Raw genomic sequence first — 18,385 nt, 5'->3', positions numbered from 1 at the left:
CTAATTCCAGTCTGGGTGGTTTTCAAGGTTGCTTTGGTTAAGTAAATATCACAGGAAGAAAAGGGGCCTGAAGCAATGGTGGACACTGCAGGTCACGCAGCCTGCATCCACAGCCTTGCTCCCCTTCCCTGGGAAGATGGAGAGCCAGAGTCACTACCCAGTGAAGCCAATGGAAAGATGCCGAGTGGCAGGCAAGTTTTTCTCCCAGTGGAGTGTGGCTGCGAGGCATGGGCGACGGGGAGATGTGCTCTCCCCTCTTTGCACCCCCCACCCCCGCCCGGCAGAGAAAACTGATTCACGCGAGCTGCCCCTTTCCCAGCACAGGGCTGTGTCCCTTTCAGCACATCACCAACCAGCACCTTTCAGATGTGACCCCACCAGACTCTTCAATCCCTTCATTAGCGGGCAGGGAATCCACTTTGCCTTCGAGGCAGAATTCTGGGGGCGGGGAGGGAGGAAATCAAGCATTTCTGAACAAACTCTGGGAGGATGGCAGGGTTCCCATGGAGGGCTGCCGAGCCCTGGGAAGAGAGCGCTCTGCCCTTTGGAGCAAGGATGTTCCCAGCCAAATTCTAGCCTCACAATCCACAAGTTACTTTGTTTGCCCCAGAAAAGTTTTAAATTTTATTGTTATGGGGTCCCTGGTCGCTATGCACCCCAGTCCTCTGGCTCATTCAAGAGAAGGCTCAATACAGATTTCCCGTAAACCCAGTGTTCCTTGGCGCCAAGGTATTATTAGGATTAATTCTACAGCAACCCCAACATTTCATAAGCAAAGCAAAAGGTTTCAGGAGCCAAACACACAGACCTTCCCCTCTGATGGGTAATGAAAGAGTTACAAGAAAGCAGGGCTCCTACCTCTGCCTTTCGCAGCAGGACTTAGCCAAGTGACCTAGGCAGACAAACCTGTGGCTGTCCAGCAGGCTGCAGCAGGTGAGCTCTCCCCTCCAGTGAAATCACTGGTGGAGGCCCCATGGCTGTACCCAGAACAGTTGTAAATCACGAGATGGCTAGCACGTTACACACATTTCCAAAAACCACACAGCACAACAAAAAGATAAAACCTCCACTCCGTAATAAGGTCAAGTTGCTGCTAAGCTGTCATTTTCTCACCAGGAAACAAAATTAAGTTCATCATCTGGGCGTGAATTAATGGCCTTGCATGCTGCATTGAAACCTATAAAGGAGCTATATGTGGGTTGCAGAGAACAATTTTGCTCAGGATGTGTAATCATCCCTAACTGTACAGTCGCCTTTCAGGTCCCTTTGGAGAACGTTACAGTAATGCTGGGCCTCTGAATGTTTTATGAGTGGCGCTGGACTTTACAGGCAAGGGCTGAGAGGCTATAAAAGCTTCTTGGCTTACAACAACAACAACAACAACATCTCAGCATCAGATGGCAAGAGGGCTTTCTTTGCTGCTCGCTGGGCCTTCCAGAACCAGCCCAGCACACACAATGCCCTCTAACAGCTGTCTCCCTTTGGAGATATATCGGGGGGGGGGGGGGGGGAGACTTCCTAAAATAGATTTTTTTTTTTCCTCTTAAGTGGTTTGCCAACAATGTCTCTAGGCTGCAATAAAATGGCATGATTAGCAACCTAAAAGCTTCCCTCCCCCACAGCTTCTGGTTGGGATTCCAGCAACGGCCCCACAACGATGTTACAAATTACTCCTTGCGTCGTTCTTGTATCACTCTTGTCCACCATGTTAACGCCGGTAGCTGAAACCTGCATCTACACCTCCTGCTTGTTTGGAAGGAGGAGGAGGCAGCTTGGCATCGTTCTCCTCCTCCTCCTCCTCAGCGGAGGGAGAACTGAGGAAAAGGAGGCCAGATGTGGCCTGGGAAGAGCAGAGAGTGGATGGGGCACTGGGAAGATTCTGTCGAATTGAGGAAGAAAATACATATTTTGGCCATGGTATCATTCCCAACACAGGGCTATTTTAAGTCCTTGACAGTGTCATCGGGCGCTGTCTCCCCAGGTCTAGCCACGAGAGGGCGCTAACAGCTGCAAAGCCCTTGATTTTAAACACTTGCTTCCATTGTCCGCTTTTTGAAACTGATCAAAGATCATCCTCAGATCTGCTCCTGGGACTGGATCAGTCCAAGCTCAGCCTTCAGGAAGCTCACCGCCCCCACAAATTCCTAGCCTGAGCTCAGGGGCGTTTACTGGCTACTAATAAAAGTTCTGCCCTCACACCACGGCTACAGCACTCCAATCGCTCTCTTTGCATGTCAAGATGTTTGGCCTTGGAGAGGGGAGAGGTTAGAATGAAGCAGGCCCAGCCTTAACAACATGATCAAAATGATTTGGCTGGCACACAGCTGGCAGGGAAGCCTGATCAGCTGGCATGCCCGGCAGAACAAAGTTCCTTGAGCAGGGGCTCTCTGAGCCTTGGAGAGCACCAACCATACTGTCAACACTTAGCAGGTAACAAGTGTCGACATTTGACTCTTCTGGAAAAAGAATCTGTTCATTGACAAGGCTGCAAGACCTGAATAGACCTGAGCATTTTAACCTAGCTCCCAACAGCACTGGACTGAAGTGGTTTCACCTTTGTGGAAGACAGGGTTGGCTTCAGGCCGATTCCCCTGAATCGGGCCCCGCGCCCTAAGGAAGAGTGCCTAACTTTTTAATTTTTACTCACCCGGCAGTGGTCCAGGTCTTCGGCAGCATTTCGGCAGCGGGTCCTTCATTTGCTCCGGGTCTTCAGCGGCATTTCGGCAGCGGGTCCTTCAGTGCCATGGAAGACCCAAAGCGAGTAGGACCCACCGCCGAAGTGCCACTGAAGACCCGAAGCGAGTACGACCCGCCGCCGAACTGCTGCCGAAGACCTGGAGTGAGTAGGACCCCCCGCCGAAGTGCCACCAAAGACCAAGACCGCCGCCGAATCGGGCCCCGCAGTTCCTAAATCAGGCCCTGGTGGAAGACCTACAGAAGGAGCCTCCTATTATGGGGCTGGGAGTGGAGGAGCATCAGTGGCCGAATGGTTCAGAACACCAAGGAAAGGCTTGGACCCTGATTTTCAGAGATGCTAAAGTCAACAGACGTTACAGGAGCTCAGCATCTCTGAGCAGTGGGCACTTAGAGAATCCAGCCCTGATTTGGGCTGGTCAATTGTCCCCACAATCTCCAAGACCAAGGGGAAAGAGAGATCACAGGAGCGCGGCCCCTCCCCGCGCTCTGCAGTGGTGACAGATTTCACAAGGTTATCGAACGGCATCAGTTAAATTAGCTCACAGTTGTCTCCTGACACACCAGCCGTAAAAATGAACCAAAGTTACACCAGGGTGATAGTTCCTTTTCTGGGTCACAGGCCCTATTAAAAGCTCCCTCACAAAGGCACTAGGGAGTGCTGCAGCAGTGAAGCTGGTCCTGCAGCCGACAGGAGCGAAGGGAGTAACTGTGTCCAACCCACACTGCACACGCGTTGGGGGCTGCTCCTCAGCTGAAGGGACAAGTGGGGGCTCTGGGCAGGTTCCTTGTGGGGAGTGCAGACTACCGGTTCACGCTGAGCTGCTCGAGTGGCAACGCCTCCATGAAAAGAGCCCTGGGACGAGCCTGTATGATACCGAGCCCCACAGTGCACCCAGTTCCATCCCACTCCTGTTAAATATGAAACAACCGAATCCACGGGGGCACCTGACGTGAAATTCCAGCTAAAACAAGCTGACGCCCAAGGGTTCAAGGAGCGGCGGGGAAAGGCTGCTGTCCCATAAAGGGCATGAATCGGACCTTTGTTACAAGATATTGCACAATGAAAAAAATAAAATAAAATGAAGCCGCAACACTCAAGTAAGGAGCTGAAAAATATTACAAACTCTGAATCCGCCCCAGGAGACCCTCGGGGGTGCTTTCAAATACAGAGAGAAATTGCCTAATTAGCTTTTTTTTTTTTTAAACGGATAATTGCCTTCATGAGCTTTCACAGGCAGCTTAGCAACCTTTTAACATACATACACACTGTCTGTAATAGCAGAACATTTCCCAAAGAGCCGCTGACAGTAAACCTCAAGCAATACAGGCAGGGGCCATAATGGGCACTTGGGTGTCATTAGTGAAAACACTATTCAGAGTTCACTGGTCAATACGTGTTCACATAAAAGGGCAATGTTCTAATATTCATAATCCCAGGGCCCACAGGGCAGGGTTTTAATGAAAGTCTGTACAGTTCTGGTCTCCACAACATCAAAGAGACCAATAAAACTCCTCTCTCATGCTGACAGGAGAACGCAAAATGGTAAAAGGCTCAGCTCAGCTCCAAGCTTTGCCTCAACCAGGCAACCCATCAATTAAAAGGGGGGTGGGAAAAACCCCCAAGAACATGCTAAAAACAAACTGCGTGCTGCCTGCAGAGAAGCCATGTGTTCCTGGTAAAGACTCGTGCAAGCAATAAGAACCAGATGTGTCCGATGGAGGGTACCCGGGTGATAGCAGGACAGCCCCCAGCCCTGCACGGATTTCGAATGACAGGATGCAGCTGCTCTGGAGGCTTCAGGGACACAGACTAGCCCCTTCCCAAAACAAACCAAGGCAGGGCCAAAGGGAGGGGGCAGTAAGGTGTTTATTAAAGCAGGGTAATTAATTGCCAGCCCCATCTGCCTCACGTGGAGATGTGAAGAAAGCGGCATCCAGGGATCAGGAGTGCTGCAGCGACTGAGCAGCAAGCAGGATGGGCTGAGTGGGCAGCAGCCTTCGCTCACAGGGAGCACAGTGTACTGCTTGCCACCCAGGGCTGAAAGGCTCCCTAAGGCTATGTGAATTCATTGCTCCATTTCCTCCCCCTGGCCCACTGTCCCCGTCCAATCGCTTCCTCCTCCCACAGGACCAGGCTTCAAAGTCAGTGCTGGAAAGCACCTACTTTGCTTCCCAGGGTAGAGCCTCTCCTGGTGCCAACTGCGTTCCCCTCACTCTCACCGGGCTGGCAGGAAACAAACCAGAACTCGGCCAGGCCCATTAGAGCTGCATGGCCAGTCTCCAGGGAAATTTCAAATCGAAAAACGTCTTCCCCCAAGGTAGGATTATTTAATCCACCATCAAAGCGGCAAACGATCTGGGCTAATGCTGGCTAACTAGTTCTAACTAATGTGTGTAGGCGGGTATCTAGGATTCCCCAGGTTATGACTGAACACAAGCATCCTGCTCTTCTCCCTGCTGAACACAGGGATGGAGTGGAGGGGCGACTATGACAAACTCCAACAGACCCAGTCTTTTACGGGACTGTTTATTTTACCTGTTACAAAACGTGCATGAACTGAACATGTGCTCTGTGGCCATTACTGCTCTGAAATTAAACCAAGAGCCAAGAATTAAATTGCACCCTTCCCTCCCAGCCCGGCTCCACTGAATGTGCATTAAGGGTCTGAGAGTGTCTTCTGCTCGGCCATCCAGGCCATCTCTGTGCAGGGGAGGGGGCGCAGTGTGGATGTATAAAATCTGACCATCACCAGGGACGGAGCAGTGCAGGAGTGAATGGTATTGCACACAGCACCACTGTCTCGTAGATGCTCGAAGCTGTTCCCCAGGGACACGGACAGCAACGAGGAGTGAGTATAATCTCCAGCAAAAAAACCTGACTTTTTTTTTGCTTCCATTCTCAATAGCCGTGATATTTCAAAGCCCTGAAGAAAAGAAAACCCCGAACAAAGCCAAACAAGACTTGAAAAAACCAGAACATAACCACAGACGAGGAGCAGGGGAGGGTCAATCGACACCTGCTAGTGACGGCCTTGCAAAGCAGGCCCGCAGCTGCGGAAGGGAGCGTCAGGCCATAATTCTATCAACGGCCACAGTAAACAAATAATAAATAACACGAACCAGTAAACAAAGCTGAGGCATAATCACAGGCTTGGTCAGGGCTAAAACTGGCTCCAAATTTATATCTTCACAACCAAAAAAAAGTCGGTGCCCATAAATTTACATACCTTTGAGTGTAATGAATGGCCTGCTATTGAACCGTTGTACAATACGCTGGCAGAGATGGTGAAAAGTGGCCCTGTTCTGGCTCCTTGTACCCTTTGTACAGGTGGCCAGTACAGTGCTATCTCTAGTCTCCTGCGCACAGAGCTCCTTTTATTACAAGGGTTCTGTAGTTCCAGAGCCCTGTCACTAGGGGGAGGGCTGAGAGCCGCCCCTCTCACAACAGAACAAAAAAGAAAACCCAACTCCTGGGCAGAGACCCAAGAAGCATTTTGGAAAGCGACAACTACACTCTTTCTTGGAAACCTTCTCGGGAAGCCCTGGAGATGCAGGCACTGGAAAGGCTACCGGTGACCCAACAAAAGTGGCTTTAAAGGGGTCAAGACAGTTTGGGAGCGGGGTTGAGATGAGTAACACACACAGAACACATACCTGGTATTTGGACTTGAGCTTGGTCAATTACATTCTTAGCTTCTTTCAGCGGATCAGCCAGTTCCACTGCTTCCATTTTCACGGGCATGTCCTCCGTCACCGATAAGGTGGTATAGGTGCTAATAACCAGGATTCCCAGGCCAATCCCCAAGATGAGCTGCACAACAAATGGGTCAGCGCCAAAGTTAATGTACATTGAAGCAAACGTCACTGTTCCGAATAGCAGCTTCCATGTAATCTGTACCTCAAAACCAATTCAGAGCTCAATTCAGGTACAGAAACAAATGAATAGTAGAAAGGGAGAAAAACTTAAGAGGGAAATGGGAGAGAAAGGCAGTTTCCAGCGGCGGTTTGAAACGGGAAGCAGAGATGCACAAAAGCTGTTTCAGATACTAGAAGCTGCAGAGGAGAAGGCTCTTGCATGACACTGCTCAGATTGTGCAGCCAGGAGAGGAGCTGAGGTATGTGAGGCAGGCTAGAGTATGTCCAGACAGGAGGCCAATAGTGCCTGCAAGTGACAACTCATTATATTACATTTCTATCAGTTAAGTGAGGACGACAGTCAGGCCAAGTTTGGTTTAAGCTTTTACAACCAAAAGAAAATCTTTCCAATCAATTGTTGTTAACATCTCCCTACACTGTCCACAGCCTAACACTGCAGCATGGTGCAAGTGCCCAAGGACACGACTAGTCTATTTCCAGCAGGACTAAAAAGAAAACAAGATGGTATCTGGGTTGAGACGAGAAAGGAATGTTGTGGGTTTCATGCCACTCAAAGGGAGAGCAGTGGGTATTATTTTCTAAATGTGAACTAACCAGCATGGAGAGAAGCCTGGACAATTAAGCCACTGCAGAGCTTACATCCAAATGTGCCAATATTTCAGATAAGAATCTCCCTGCACCTTTGATTTTAGAAACCTTGCAGAGTTTTGGAAATGTATGGGATACTCCCGGGGGTGCGGGGGAGGTGTAGAGCAATGAAGGTACCTGAAAAGTAACTGAGAAATACACACAGGCCCAGGGAATGTTTGCCTTGCTGGAGCACTGGAGCTGCCAAATGACTGGCAGCTGCCCTAGCTGAAAAAAGGGACCAGTTGAAAATGTCGAGTGGATGGATTGTTGGCCAACACCACTGACAGTTTAGAGATTTAATTACACTCCAATGTATTATTATTTTTACCTAGTTAATCACAGTAATTGTCACTGCAACCGTTTCTCCTGGAACCTGGTTTGCATGTCAACGCTGTCATCGTATTAAGAACTGGTAGAAGGGAAGAGCCTGCCAAAGGCTATGCTGGAGTCACTGGCGAGGATGATGGTAAAGGGACCTGGACCCCACCATAAAGACCTATTTGTCCCCACACACACCCCTTCTCACAGTGGGGCACGAAAGTAATGGGAATAATTAAGTGCAAAACAGAAAATACCTCTGCACCTCTCCTGTAGACTATGCTAGGCATATTTCACAAATAGCTTTATGAGACAGTCTCTCGATTTGCAAAAGAAACTTGCTTCTTTGCTACAAGATCTCCCGCCCAGTGGATGGAATTAAAGCACCAGGCTGACTGACCCTCATACAGAGGGTAAGTGGATCATTCTTATTTATTACAAAAACAGACTCATAGAATCCTAGGACTGGAAGAGACCTCAAGAGGTCGTCTAGTCCAGTCCCCACCACCGAGGCAGGACTAAGTATTACCTAGACCATCCCTGACAGGTGTTTGTCTAACCTGCTCTTAAAAATCCTCAGTGATGGAGATTCCACAACCTCCCAAAGCAATTTATTCCAGTGCTTAACCACCCTGACAGTCAGAAAGTTTTTCCTAATGTCCAACCTAAACCGCCCTTGCTGCAATTTAAGCCCATTGCTTCTTGACCTGTCCTCAGAGGTTAACAGGATCAATTTTTCTCCCTCCTCCTTGAAGCAACATTTTATGTACTTGAAAATTGTTATCATGCCCCCCCTCCCCAGTCTTCTCTTCTCCAGACTAAACAAACCCAATTTTCTCAATCTTCCCACATAGCTCATGTTTTCTAGATCTTTCATCATTTTTGTTGCTCTTCTCTGGACTTTCTCCAATTTGTCCACATCCTTCCTGAAATGTGGTGCCCAGACCTGGACACAATACTCCAGTTGAGGCCTAATCAGCGCAGAGTAGAGCGGAAGAATGACTTCCAGTGTCCGCCTTACAACACTCTGCTAATACAGCCCAGAATGATGTTTGCTTTTTTTGCAACAGTGTTACACTATTAACTCATATTTAGCTTGTGATCCACTCTGACCCCCAGATCCCTTTCCACAGGACTCCTTCCTAGGCAGTCATTTCCCGTTTTGTATGTGTGCAACTGGCTGTTCCTTCCTAAATGGAGTACTTTGCATTTGTCCTGACTGAATTTCATCCTATTTACTTCAGACCATTTCTCCAGTTTGTCTACATAATTTTGAATTTTAATCCTATCCTCCAGAGCAACTGCAACCCCTCCCAGCTTGGTAATGTCCACAAACTTTATAAATGTTCGCTCTATGCCATTATCTAAATCATTGATGAAGATATTGAACAGAACCAGACCCAGAACTGATCCCTGAAGGACCCCTTGATATGCCCCTCCAGCTTGACTGTGAATCACTGTAACTGTTCTCTGGGAACGGTTTTCCAACCAGTTTTGCACTCACCTTACAGTAGCTCCGTCTAGACTGTATTTCCCTAGTTTATTTATGAGATGGTCCTGTGAGACCTTTATATTGAGATAGTGCCCAGAGTCCCACATGGATCAGGTCCGACTGTGCTAGTAATACAGAGTGACGGCCTGCTGCCCTGCGGAGCTTACAGCATAACTAAGACAAGACATGACAAGAGGGTGTAGAGATATTCAGACGGCACACTGGAGGCAGGAGGAGGAAAACAAGATTATGAGCAGGTGCTGACCTGGCCCAGTCAGATCACAGACAGTTCAATATATTTGAAAGTAAGAATATAAAATAAATATCGTTAAGTCCTTAGTGGGCGTCTGTGTAGCTGTTCCAGGCGGCAGTTACTCAGAGGCGTCTTGGTAGAGGCAGGTCTTTATGGAAGGGATTTGAAGAGAGGGAGGAGGTTTTGCAGATTAGTTTGGGGAAGATGTTTCTTGCCTATGAGAAAGCATGAAGATGCTCGTGGGTGAAGAGGGCAAACCAGTGATGGAGGCTGGCATCGTCTGTGGACGGAGGAGGTGAGACATGACAGTGTGTTACAAAGGTGTCAGGAGGGTGGGAGGGCTAAGATGTCAGGAGTCTTAGAGGTGATGGGGTGGAGAAGGAAGAGCGCGCAGAGGGACTCAGAGGTGTGGGGTGATGTGGGGCCAAGGAGATGGCTGTTGGGAATGTACCTTGGGGGAGGGCACATCAAGGGAGGAGGAGGTTGCAGTAGACCAGACAGGAGATGCGGCAGCTCTGCAAAGCGTGAGCAGTGTGGTCAGACAGGAAAGGCCGGATCGTAGGGCTGTTAAAGAGGAAGCAGCAGCAAGAACTGGTCACTGCCTGGATGTGTGGGTGTAGAAGGAGCAGGACATCCTGCCATGCTGTGTACGCCACACGCAGAGTCAGCGGGCTTTGCCACTTCTGCCCTTGGTTTTCACGTTGTCCATTGGCTTTCCCCAGAAGCCCCTCAAATGCAGCACTGTGACTTGGTCTCTGCCACCTGCCTTCAGAAACAAGAGTGGAAATGAAGAGCGTTTCTGCAAAAGGCCTCTTGCAGCACCAGCACAGGCCCGAGAGCTCTGGAGAAATGGGGTATCGGAAACAGCTGAAAGTCTGAACCATTTTAAACCTGCCGCAAATGGTGGTTTTGCTGGTTTAAAAGAAAATTCAATTTCTAGTGGGCAATGCGGGCTGGAACCTGGGAGGTCAATCTCAGCGCAGGATTCAATGCCTGGTCCCTCGAACATCTTCCACTTTGACATTCTGAGCAACCCTTCCTCTCAGCTTTCACAGGCATGCTGGGTTGTCCATGAACCAACAACAGTGCAGGGAGGGAGATGGGCAAGTTTCCCCGTCACAGCCTGGCCAGCACCCTGATCACTCCACACACCACTGGAGAGGTTCTGGAGGCCACCAAGTGGGCCAAGCTACACAGCATTTTGTGTGGTGTGCACAGCCAGGGGTGCGGGGACTTGAGAGACAGCCAAAGCCCCCACTTGTGACGGGGTGGTTAGAGGGCACTAACTAGCCCAAAGGACCATCTCCTGGAGAAAGGGACTAGTGCAACCAAAGGGAATGCTGCGCAGTGAACAGCAAGTGGAGGCCGGATCACAGGAACATGTCCGCTTAAGGCCAGGAGGCCAGGTCCAGCTCGTAGTACAACTGCAGAACAAAGCCCATTAGTTAGAGTACGGTTAGCCAAGTGGAAGGCAGCAGTGAACGGCTGCTCCAGCTGAGGTCTCTGTCCAGTGAATTGGACCAGTTGCCTGAAAAGGTTTGGCAGTGTTGCATGAAAACATTTCTTAAACACGCCCATGGAGCCTCTCATTAATGATCCCCCTCCAGAGGGGCGTGTTTTATAGTTCCCAGAATCAAACCTTGTTCCAAGCAACATCACTCAAAGGGTTAACTTTTAAAACACTCTCATTTGCAGGTGACTTCCATGAAGGTAATGGATCTGACACAGCATTTGCAGTCAGGTAGTTGAACAGCAGAATGACCTTGCTGGAATGCAAGGGGGGGAGGGAAAAAGACGACATTTATCTCCCTTGTCGGGCTTCCCGTAATGCCAAGAGGACAATTATAAGATCTTCGCAAGATCACTTAAATAAGAACAAAGGAACTCGGTCTGCTCCTGCCTCAAGGTGGCTCATGGCAGGGGACTGCCAGAGTACAACAACGAAGAGCAGAGCCTCATGTCACATGACGGCAAAGCCCACATGCGCCCCGGAAAGTCACTTGTGTGTGATTTACAAGCCTCCAGCTGGTGTCAGCAAGGCTTTGGGAGCTCAACCTCCTCACTGTCCCATGCCGTCAGGGAGCCTTGAACACCCTCTGCAGCCCCCATTTGTGCAAGCGGATTGTTTTGTACAGAGGACGGGGCGCTTCTAAACAGCTGATTCCCAAGCCTCGCCCGTTGCAGAACATCCGCCAGCAGTAGCTCACCATGAGGCTATGGAGGGAGCACGGGCAAACCTGAGCAGCAGGTGTGGCCACGACCTTGGAGACATGCGTCTGCCCATTAAGGCAAAGTCAAAAGGCCCCACATAACATGAGGAGCATTCTAAACATGGGGGGGGTTCTTTTGTTTGCTGATGTCACTCAGCGCTGTTAAGTCCCCCTTTGTACAGACGTTAGACTATCCCAAGGTGCTGCCCTCTGGATGTGTTCAAGCCATTGGCAGGAATCTAAAAGTGCTTTTGCCCGGGGTAATTACTGTAGCATGTTTTCTAAACCCTTCTCTGTTTTGGACCTCGAGCACAGTTAGGAAACCCAGAGATGGGAGAACGTTAACTGCAATCAGAGTATGGAGGAGGACTGCAAGATGCCTGCTCAGTCACTGGTTCTCTATTGCGCAGCAAAGACGTTAGGCTCTAAGAACTGCAACAAGTGTGCAAGACGACGGGGTCCGGCCACTGTCCTAGCAGGCAAGAGAGCCAAAGAGAGCCACTTTCCATCCCCACGAGCTCGGGAGCCTCTCTGTTCCTCATTTCCCCCAGTTATCAGACCGGGATGAGTGACTTCCTCACCAGAAAGGGCCTCGCAAACAAACTTACGTCAGCTCAGGGAAGCCAGCATCTTCCTGTAAGAAGCTAAACCCTTTGTTTACAGACCTTAGCCTGACCTTTAGCAGCCAACCTGACTCTCCCAAATGGCAGCTTTACATGCCATGGCCCCATTGCCATTCCATGCCGAGCCAGAGAGCGCCCTGCACTTTACAAGACACGCTTGATGACGCTGACCACAACAAAGGGGGCAATTTCCTGATTCATTAACACTCTGTGAGTCTGGCTTTACGCTTTTCAACTTCCCCTTGTTGCTGTTACCTGATCATCCTTCCAACACACCAAGCCTTTTAACTACGCCCCCCCCAGAGCTTAATCCAAGCTGCAATTCCCAGGCTCTGGCTCACTGCCAGCTGTTGACTGACCAGCTGTCTGTAATAATTAACAACTCTCTGGCAGAATTAGATGCCCTTTACTGGCCAACAGAAACATCTGGGGATGCGAATGCTCCACTCCCTTGGAAAAGAACTTCTCAACCCTTCATCCAACTCCTCCACTTTCTAGTCTAAATGGTGCCACCCTTCCAGCGTTCAGGCATGTAAAACTCAGCTCTGCCTGACAGGGAGTCCCCCAAACGCTTACAGCCTTCCAAGGGTCTGGGCACGGTAACGAACAACATAGACAGAATCCAGACCAGAGAGCATGGGCAGAGAACTGCTCTCACTGGGAGAATCACATCATACAGTTTTTAGACAAAGGAAGAGGCCCATAAAGCTGGATTTCAAATCTTAAAAAACAAACAAACAGCAGCTCTGGTAACTAGACAGAAGATGGAACCATGCATGCAGGGAAGGGGGCAGCAGGTTTATTGTCGGGGGGTGGGAAACATATCACATCGGTGCCCCTTCTCCCCCATCATTCTCACTCATCACCACAGTGTCTGTTGCTGGGTTGAGGGAGAGAGCAGAGCTGCTTCTTGGGAGGGAGGAAAAAGCCAAAGGAATGTGAAAGAGCAGAAGTGCGGCATGGGAGCTTCAAGGAAGAAATGAAACAAGTCTTCCAGAAGAAGTGGAGCAAAGAGAGGGTGGGCAGACAACCCAGCATTTAAGCTGTAGGCCTGGGAGGAGTTCTACGGCACCAGATCCCTGCTGGAATGCTTCCAAGAACAGGTCAAAGCAAGTATGCAAACCTGATGGGCAATGGCTTATTCAAGGGTAGGCCGGATGAATCCCCAGCCCCTAGGTAACCTGGTGACCTCATACTCTGCGTAAGCCACTGTGCTGTGGTCGGGATTTCTGTAAGATACAGCCATCTGCCTTGCTGTTTTCCTGACCAGCATTTCAGGCCGTGCAGTCCGTGAGCCTCAGTGCTTGGCTGAGAACAGCTGACAGTCCCCTCCAGGCAGCCTGTCCAACAGCTCAGCCCATCCTGAGGGCAGGGTCACTTGTCTTGGAGAAGGGCCCCCCTCAGCATAAGTGAAAAGCAACCCCTGAAAATGCTTTCTGTTCCCCTTGAAAATTCAGGTAGGCATTCAGCTCTTTCTTTGGGGTCTCAGCCCAGCCACAGTAGGACCAAAGTGTCATGATTCAGAGCGAGAGCCGGAAAGATGTGTCAAACAATGGAAAAGGAAAGCAATAGAAGAAAAAAAACCACTCTGCTTTAAAAGTCTCATGTGTGTTTGCAAACCCACAGGTCATTAAACAGAAAAAGCCATTATTTCTGTAGGACCCACAAAAATGTCTTCTCCCCCTGTAGATTTTGAAGTCAACTAACAAATCTGACTCCCTGTGACTGAATGCTGGAGCCCCAACAGAAGCCTGTTAAACATCTTTAGAATATAAAGTTACTGTGAGAGAAAACCAAATCATGTTAATTTCAGCTATATTACCAAAAAATCAGAGTTTGCAAGATAGAAAGCTCAAACCCAGCCAAGAGACGTTTTGTTTCTGTCCCCTAGGAGGCTGATCCAAATGGAGCAAGGGAAAAGCTAAGTTACCAAAAGCCTCTGAATTACCCCAAATTTTTCAGAAATCAATTCCTGTAGCAACACCTCTGTATGTGTGTTCCCTTTGATTATTATTATTTTGGCTAAACCAGAAAGCTGAGGGTCAGCAGCAAGGACCCACTCCCCTGCAGAGAAGAGTTGTTTGTTTTACCCAGCCCAGACAGGTTGAAACTTAAGGCCCGTAAAGGTTTTATATGCTGCCTGGATTTCTCATTCTGTGGCAATACTGCCCTGAGCCCATCGGACTGGGTTTGGTAAACAACATTTCACATGTAAAGTGACTGCTTCTCTTGCTGCTAGAGAGATAAAAAGTGCTGGCATTCCAACCTGGAACCCCGCTCACTGAGCGACAACTCCTTCACTGTCCATGTGCTCGGGAGAGATTCTGGTCAGCGCAGCAGACCACAACAGTTCCAACCTGAAGGGGGGAGAGGGGAGTTGACTAGTTTCCCCTGCTGCAGTGAAACTAATGAAGTTCCCAGGCTCTACAGCGAGTTGGAGGAGAAGTCAATTAGCATCAGCACTGACCTGTGAGCAAAGGACATTCTTGTGGATTTTCCTGTAAATAAGAGCTGGGCAGATAAAACAGATGAGGCTTCCCATTGTAGCACCTGTTAGGCCCAAGACAGTCTCCACTGGCAAGAAAGAGCAAGAACAATAATAAATAAAGATATGGAAAATCCTTGGAGGAAGGGAAAGCATCTAGGGAGGTTGGCACGGTGCCACTTAGACTGCAGCTCTGAGCAACCCACTAGAATACAAGATGAGCCTCCAGCCAGCAGAGAGCTACAACAGGGGTAAAATTAGTCACTGCAATTTATGCAGCACACAAGTACTTAGTCACCTTCTAATGACTTCAACCAGCTGCAAGTCCCTGATGGGCTTTCTCTCTGCAAGGGCACCTCCTCACCAGTCCCCCTCCCTGCAGGTCTCAGTGCCATGAGAGCTAATGACCCCTCCGCAGGCTCAGCTTTTCTGTAGCCCTGTATAGGGAGCACGCAGACCTGGCCAGTGCTAGCTGGACAAGCCAGGGTGCGGGAGCAAATAGCCATAAATAATGGGTATTCTTGAGAACACAAGATCTAATAGGGCACAAAGAAAATGGTGTTGAGAAAAGGGGGAGAAAGGACAACACTTGGGAGTTTCAGTCTCTATTCTCCCACCTCTGCACTTACCATTTGGGATCATGATGCCTCCAACCATGGTTCCAAACACAATGGCCAGTGTGAGTGCTTTAAATCGAAGGGGTGGCATGTAACCCCCAGCAGCAAAGGTGCCGTCTTTTTGCTATAAAAAAAACCCCCAAAACAATCAGTTAAGCCTCTGCTTTGCACCCGCAGGTCTCTAAAGCAATTACCCAGCGTGTCCTGCTAGATAAGTCAGACAAGACTCTGCAGCACTAGCATGGGTTTCACCTGCCCATGCAACGGTCTTCCTAGGTCCCGAGTAAGAGGGCAGTTAGAGGTGGCTGAGCAATTCTAATGTGCAGCTTCAACCTGAACCTGCACAAGAACAGCCAGAGCTGCTAGTTCACATCCTGTGCGGAACGTAAACTTGACAACGGTGTCTCGGGACATTAGCGCCAAAGCCCTCCTCCACTCTCCTTCCTGCTTTGCAGGCAGCACCCAGCAGAGGCAAGTGCCTGAGAAAGTTCAAGTGATGGTGATGACGTGAGGGAGACGGGGCCCACGGTCAGTAGGGAAGGAAGCCTGCTGTTGCTACAGCTAGTTGCCATCGGAGTGCAGCTGGGGAGAGGGAAACGTTCTGCAGCCCTGCCTCGTAAAACAAGTGGACTCAAAGAAAAAAGCCGGATCTGTGGCTCTGCAAACAGTCAATGGTATTTTTTGGTGCCACTCCTAGATCACAACAGGTCCCCACAGCTAAAAACACCCCTCCACATCTCCATAGCAGTGTGCGTTCAAAGCACTGCACAAGCATTAACTGAGACACCTGACCTGCCTAGGAGATAGGTGGGTTAGCATTCTCCCCATTGTACAGACAAATGCAAAGCGACACGCCCAAAATAATCCAGCCAGTCCTGGGCAGAGTCAGGATTAAACCTCAGGACTTCCCGATTTCCACGGCTTACTGCTCCAGACCACACTCCTTTCACCAGCTGGGCCACCACCACTCAGAACATGAGAACAGAGCCAAGGGGCATCGTATGGACTGCAGCGGCAGGATCTGGAGCTCTAAATTGCATGCCATTTATTTCCTGCCCCAAGAGGTTTCTCTTTAGGTGAATACACAAAGGTCTCAGAACATGCCCACAATATCTCCCTGTTATTTACTGAGCACCGATGGCAGGCTTAGTGCTGTTCAACACACCAAGAACATGTTACTGCCAGCAGACTGACGGTGTAGTCACAAAATACAACCCTGGCCAGGAGAAGGCCTGCCTGCAGGAATGGGGAAAATGCGGGAGGCAGTGATGTCGTTTAAATTGTATTTCTATAGCTGACCATCACTGAACAGTTCTGAGGAAGCAAGACATGGAATGGAAGCATCTGAATGAAGGAGGGGGACGTTTGGCCCACAAGAAGGGGAGACTGACTGTTCGGGGCATAATAGCTAAAGGTGCAAAGCTGAGTTCAAAGAGAGAGCAGGAAGAGGCAGGTGCAGAGGTGTTAGGAGGAGTAAACTTGGGCAGAGCTCTGAAGATGGGGACCATGAGCTTGAGCTAGATACGGACGTGAGCTGGGATTTCAGTCTGAGCAGCAGGAAATAAGGAGTGTTTCTAATGACTAATTCCTCCTCTCCTACTCCTCCGAGAGAGAACAACCTCGGCTCTGTACTGTCCGACACTTGGTATAAGCCAGGTCTGCAAACTGCTATTGGAGCAAGGAACAAGCACTGCATCTGACCTCCATTTTGGGGGTGGCAGAGCAAATACCAGGGTTTCAATCCTAGCACCTCTCTCCATTCAATTATTCTGTGTTATGCGAGGACAAGACTCCAGAACTGCTGCCTATTAACAACTTCTCAGAACAGTCACGTTTTCACAGAGCCAGATTTATAAACAGCTCTGCTGTGATCCTCATGCCACCCCTCTTAGCACACCACAGGCAGTTCCAATTTCACTGGAAGCTGCAATACAGTGGATGGGGCTGAGGGTTCATCCGCTCTCAGTACCAAGTATCTGCAGCTAATCAGAAATGCAGTGCCATCAACCAAGCTGTGTAGTCAACTGGAAAAAATAAAGGTGGCCCTTTGAAAAGTGACAGGGTCGATGGTGCAGGGCCAAGAGTAGCCTGCAGGAGGGTCTTACCTGCTGCTCAAAGAGAAGGGTGTTCAACGCCTGTCTGCATGGCAGAATCATCATCGGGAACCCAACAGCTACCGACATCATGAATCCCACTCGAATCATCTCCGTCACCAGGTTAGAGGGGAAGTTCATGAGCACGTTCCCAGCGATGGCTTCCGTGTAGCTCACATAACCAAAGAATCCCACCTGCGCAAGGGGAAAAGGAAGGGAGTGCTGGTGACACACATGCCTTTTCTGAACATCAGAAGTATGAGTCTGGGGGCTCCCACTGGACCCACCCTTACGGCACTGGGGCAGCTTACTTTACGATACTTTGCTTACCAAGCCAGGGAGGGCAGAGGGGAGTGACTGCAGGAGGGCCGTGTAATTTTTCAGAAGAGAAGCAAAGCCCCACAGCTACTCAGACAAGTGGGACAGAGCAAAGCATGTCTCTCCATCTTGAAGTCTTTAAACCATGATTTGAGGACTTCAATGGCTCAGACACAGGTTTGATAAAAGAGTGTGTGAGTGAGATTCTGTAGCCTGCGATGTGCAGGAGGTCAGACTAGATGATCATAATGGTCCCTTCTGACCTTAAAGTCTATGATTCTATGTCAATTAAAACAGGGCAATGCCCAGTTAAGAAAGAACCATGTGGCAACTTCCTACAATGCAGATCTTCCAGTCGGCCAAGCCATAAGATCTTCGCTAATCAAGCTAGGTGGCTGGAGAAGCTTCCACCTAAAAGCCACTGACATTATTAGCAGGTATGCACGGGTTTAACTGGGGGACCCCCTGGAAGGGGTGATAATGGAAGCTGAGCAGCTGCCTTCCCAGTGCATTAAATTGGTCTGAGTTTGCTAGTGGGATTAAGCATTGCAGCTGAGATGGCTGCCGAGTCCCATGAACCTGAGCTCCCCAGTGAGGGAGGCAGTAATACAATCCCATGCAGCCGCCTAGCTCACATGGGAGGCTATTCTTGGGAATTATTAACTGGATTTTATTAACTGGAGTTTTATGAGGCATAACTTCCTTTATAACCTTCCAATTGCAGCAGGCTGATGGGCAGCTCTCGCTAGAGATGGCAGCTCATTGGACAGCAT

At 49.5% G+C, this 18,385-nt stretch overlaps 1 protein-coding gene across 2 annotated transcripts in view; it reads right to left on the bottom strand.

Moving 5' to 3' along the window:
• Window positions 1–18,385, bottom strand: part of SLC38A10 (solute carrier family 38 member 10) — a 47,027-nt gene that overhangs the window by 11,044 nt on the left and 17,598 nt on the right. For both annotated transcript variants that reach the window (XM_050921039.1, XM_050921040.1), the window contains 4 exons: window positions 17,307–17,489; window positions 15,214–15,325; window positions 14,567–14,673; window positions 6,352–6,508 (listed from right to left, as the gene is read on the bottom strand). In XM_050921039.1, coding sequence (XP_050776996.1) covers window positions 6,352–6,508; window positions 14,567–14,673; window positions 15,214–15,325; window positions 17,307–17,489 — 559 coding nt within the window. The remainder of the gene's footprint in view (window positions 1–6,351; window positions 6,509–14,566; window positions 14,674–15,213; window positions 15,326–17,306; window positions 17,490–18,385) is intronic.

The sequence above is a fragment of the Gopherus flavomarginatus genome, chromosome 12 (assembly GCF_025201925.1).
Source record: "Gopherus flavomarginatus isolate rGopFla2 chromosome 12, rGopFla2.mat.asm, whole genome shotgun sequence".
Classification (NCBI taxonomy): domain Eukaryota; kingdom Metazoa; phylum Chordata; order Testudines; family Testudinidae; genus Gopherus; species Gopherus flavomarginatus.
The sequence above is the reverse complement of the archived record's forward strand: the minus strand, read 5'-3'. Positions and strand labels throughout refer to the sequence as shown.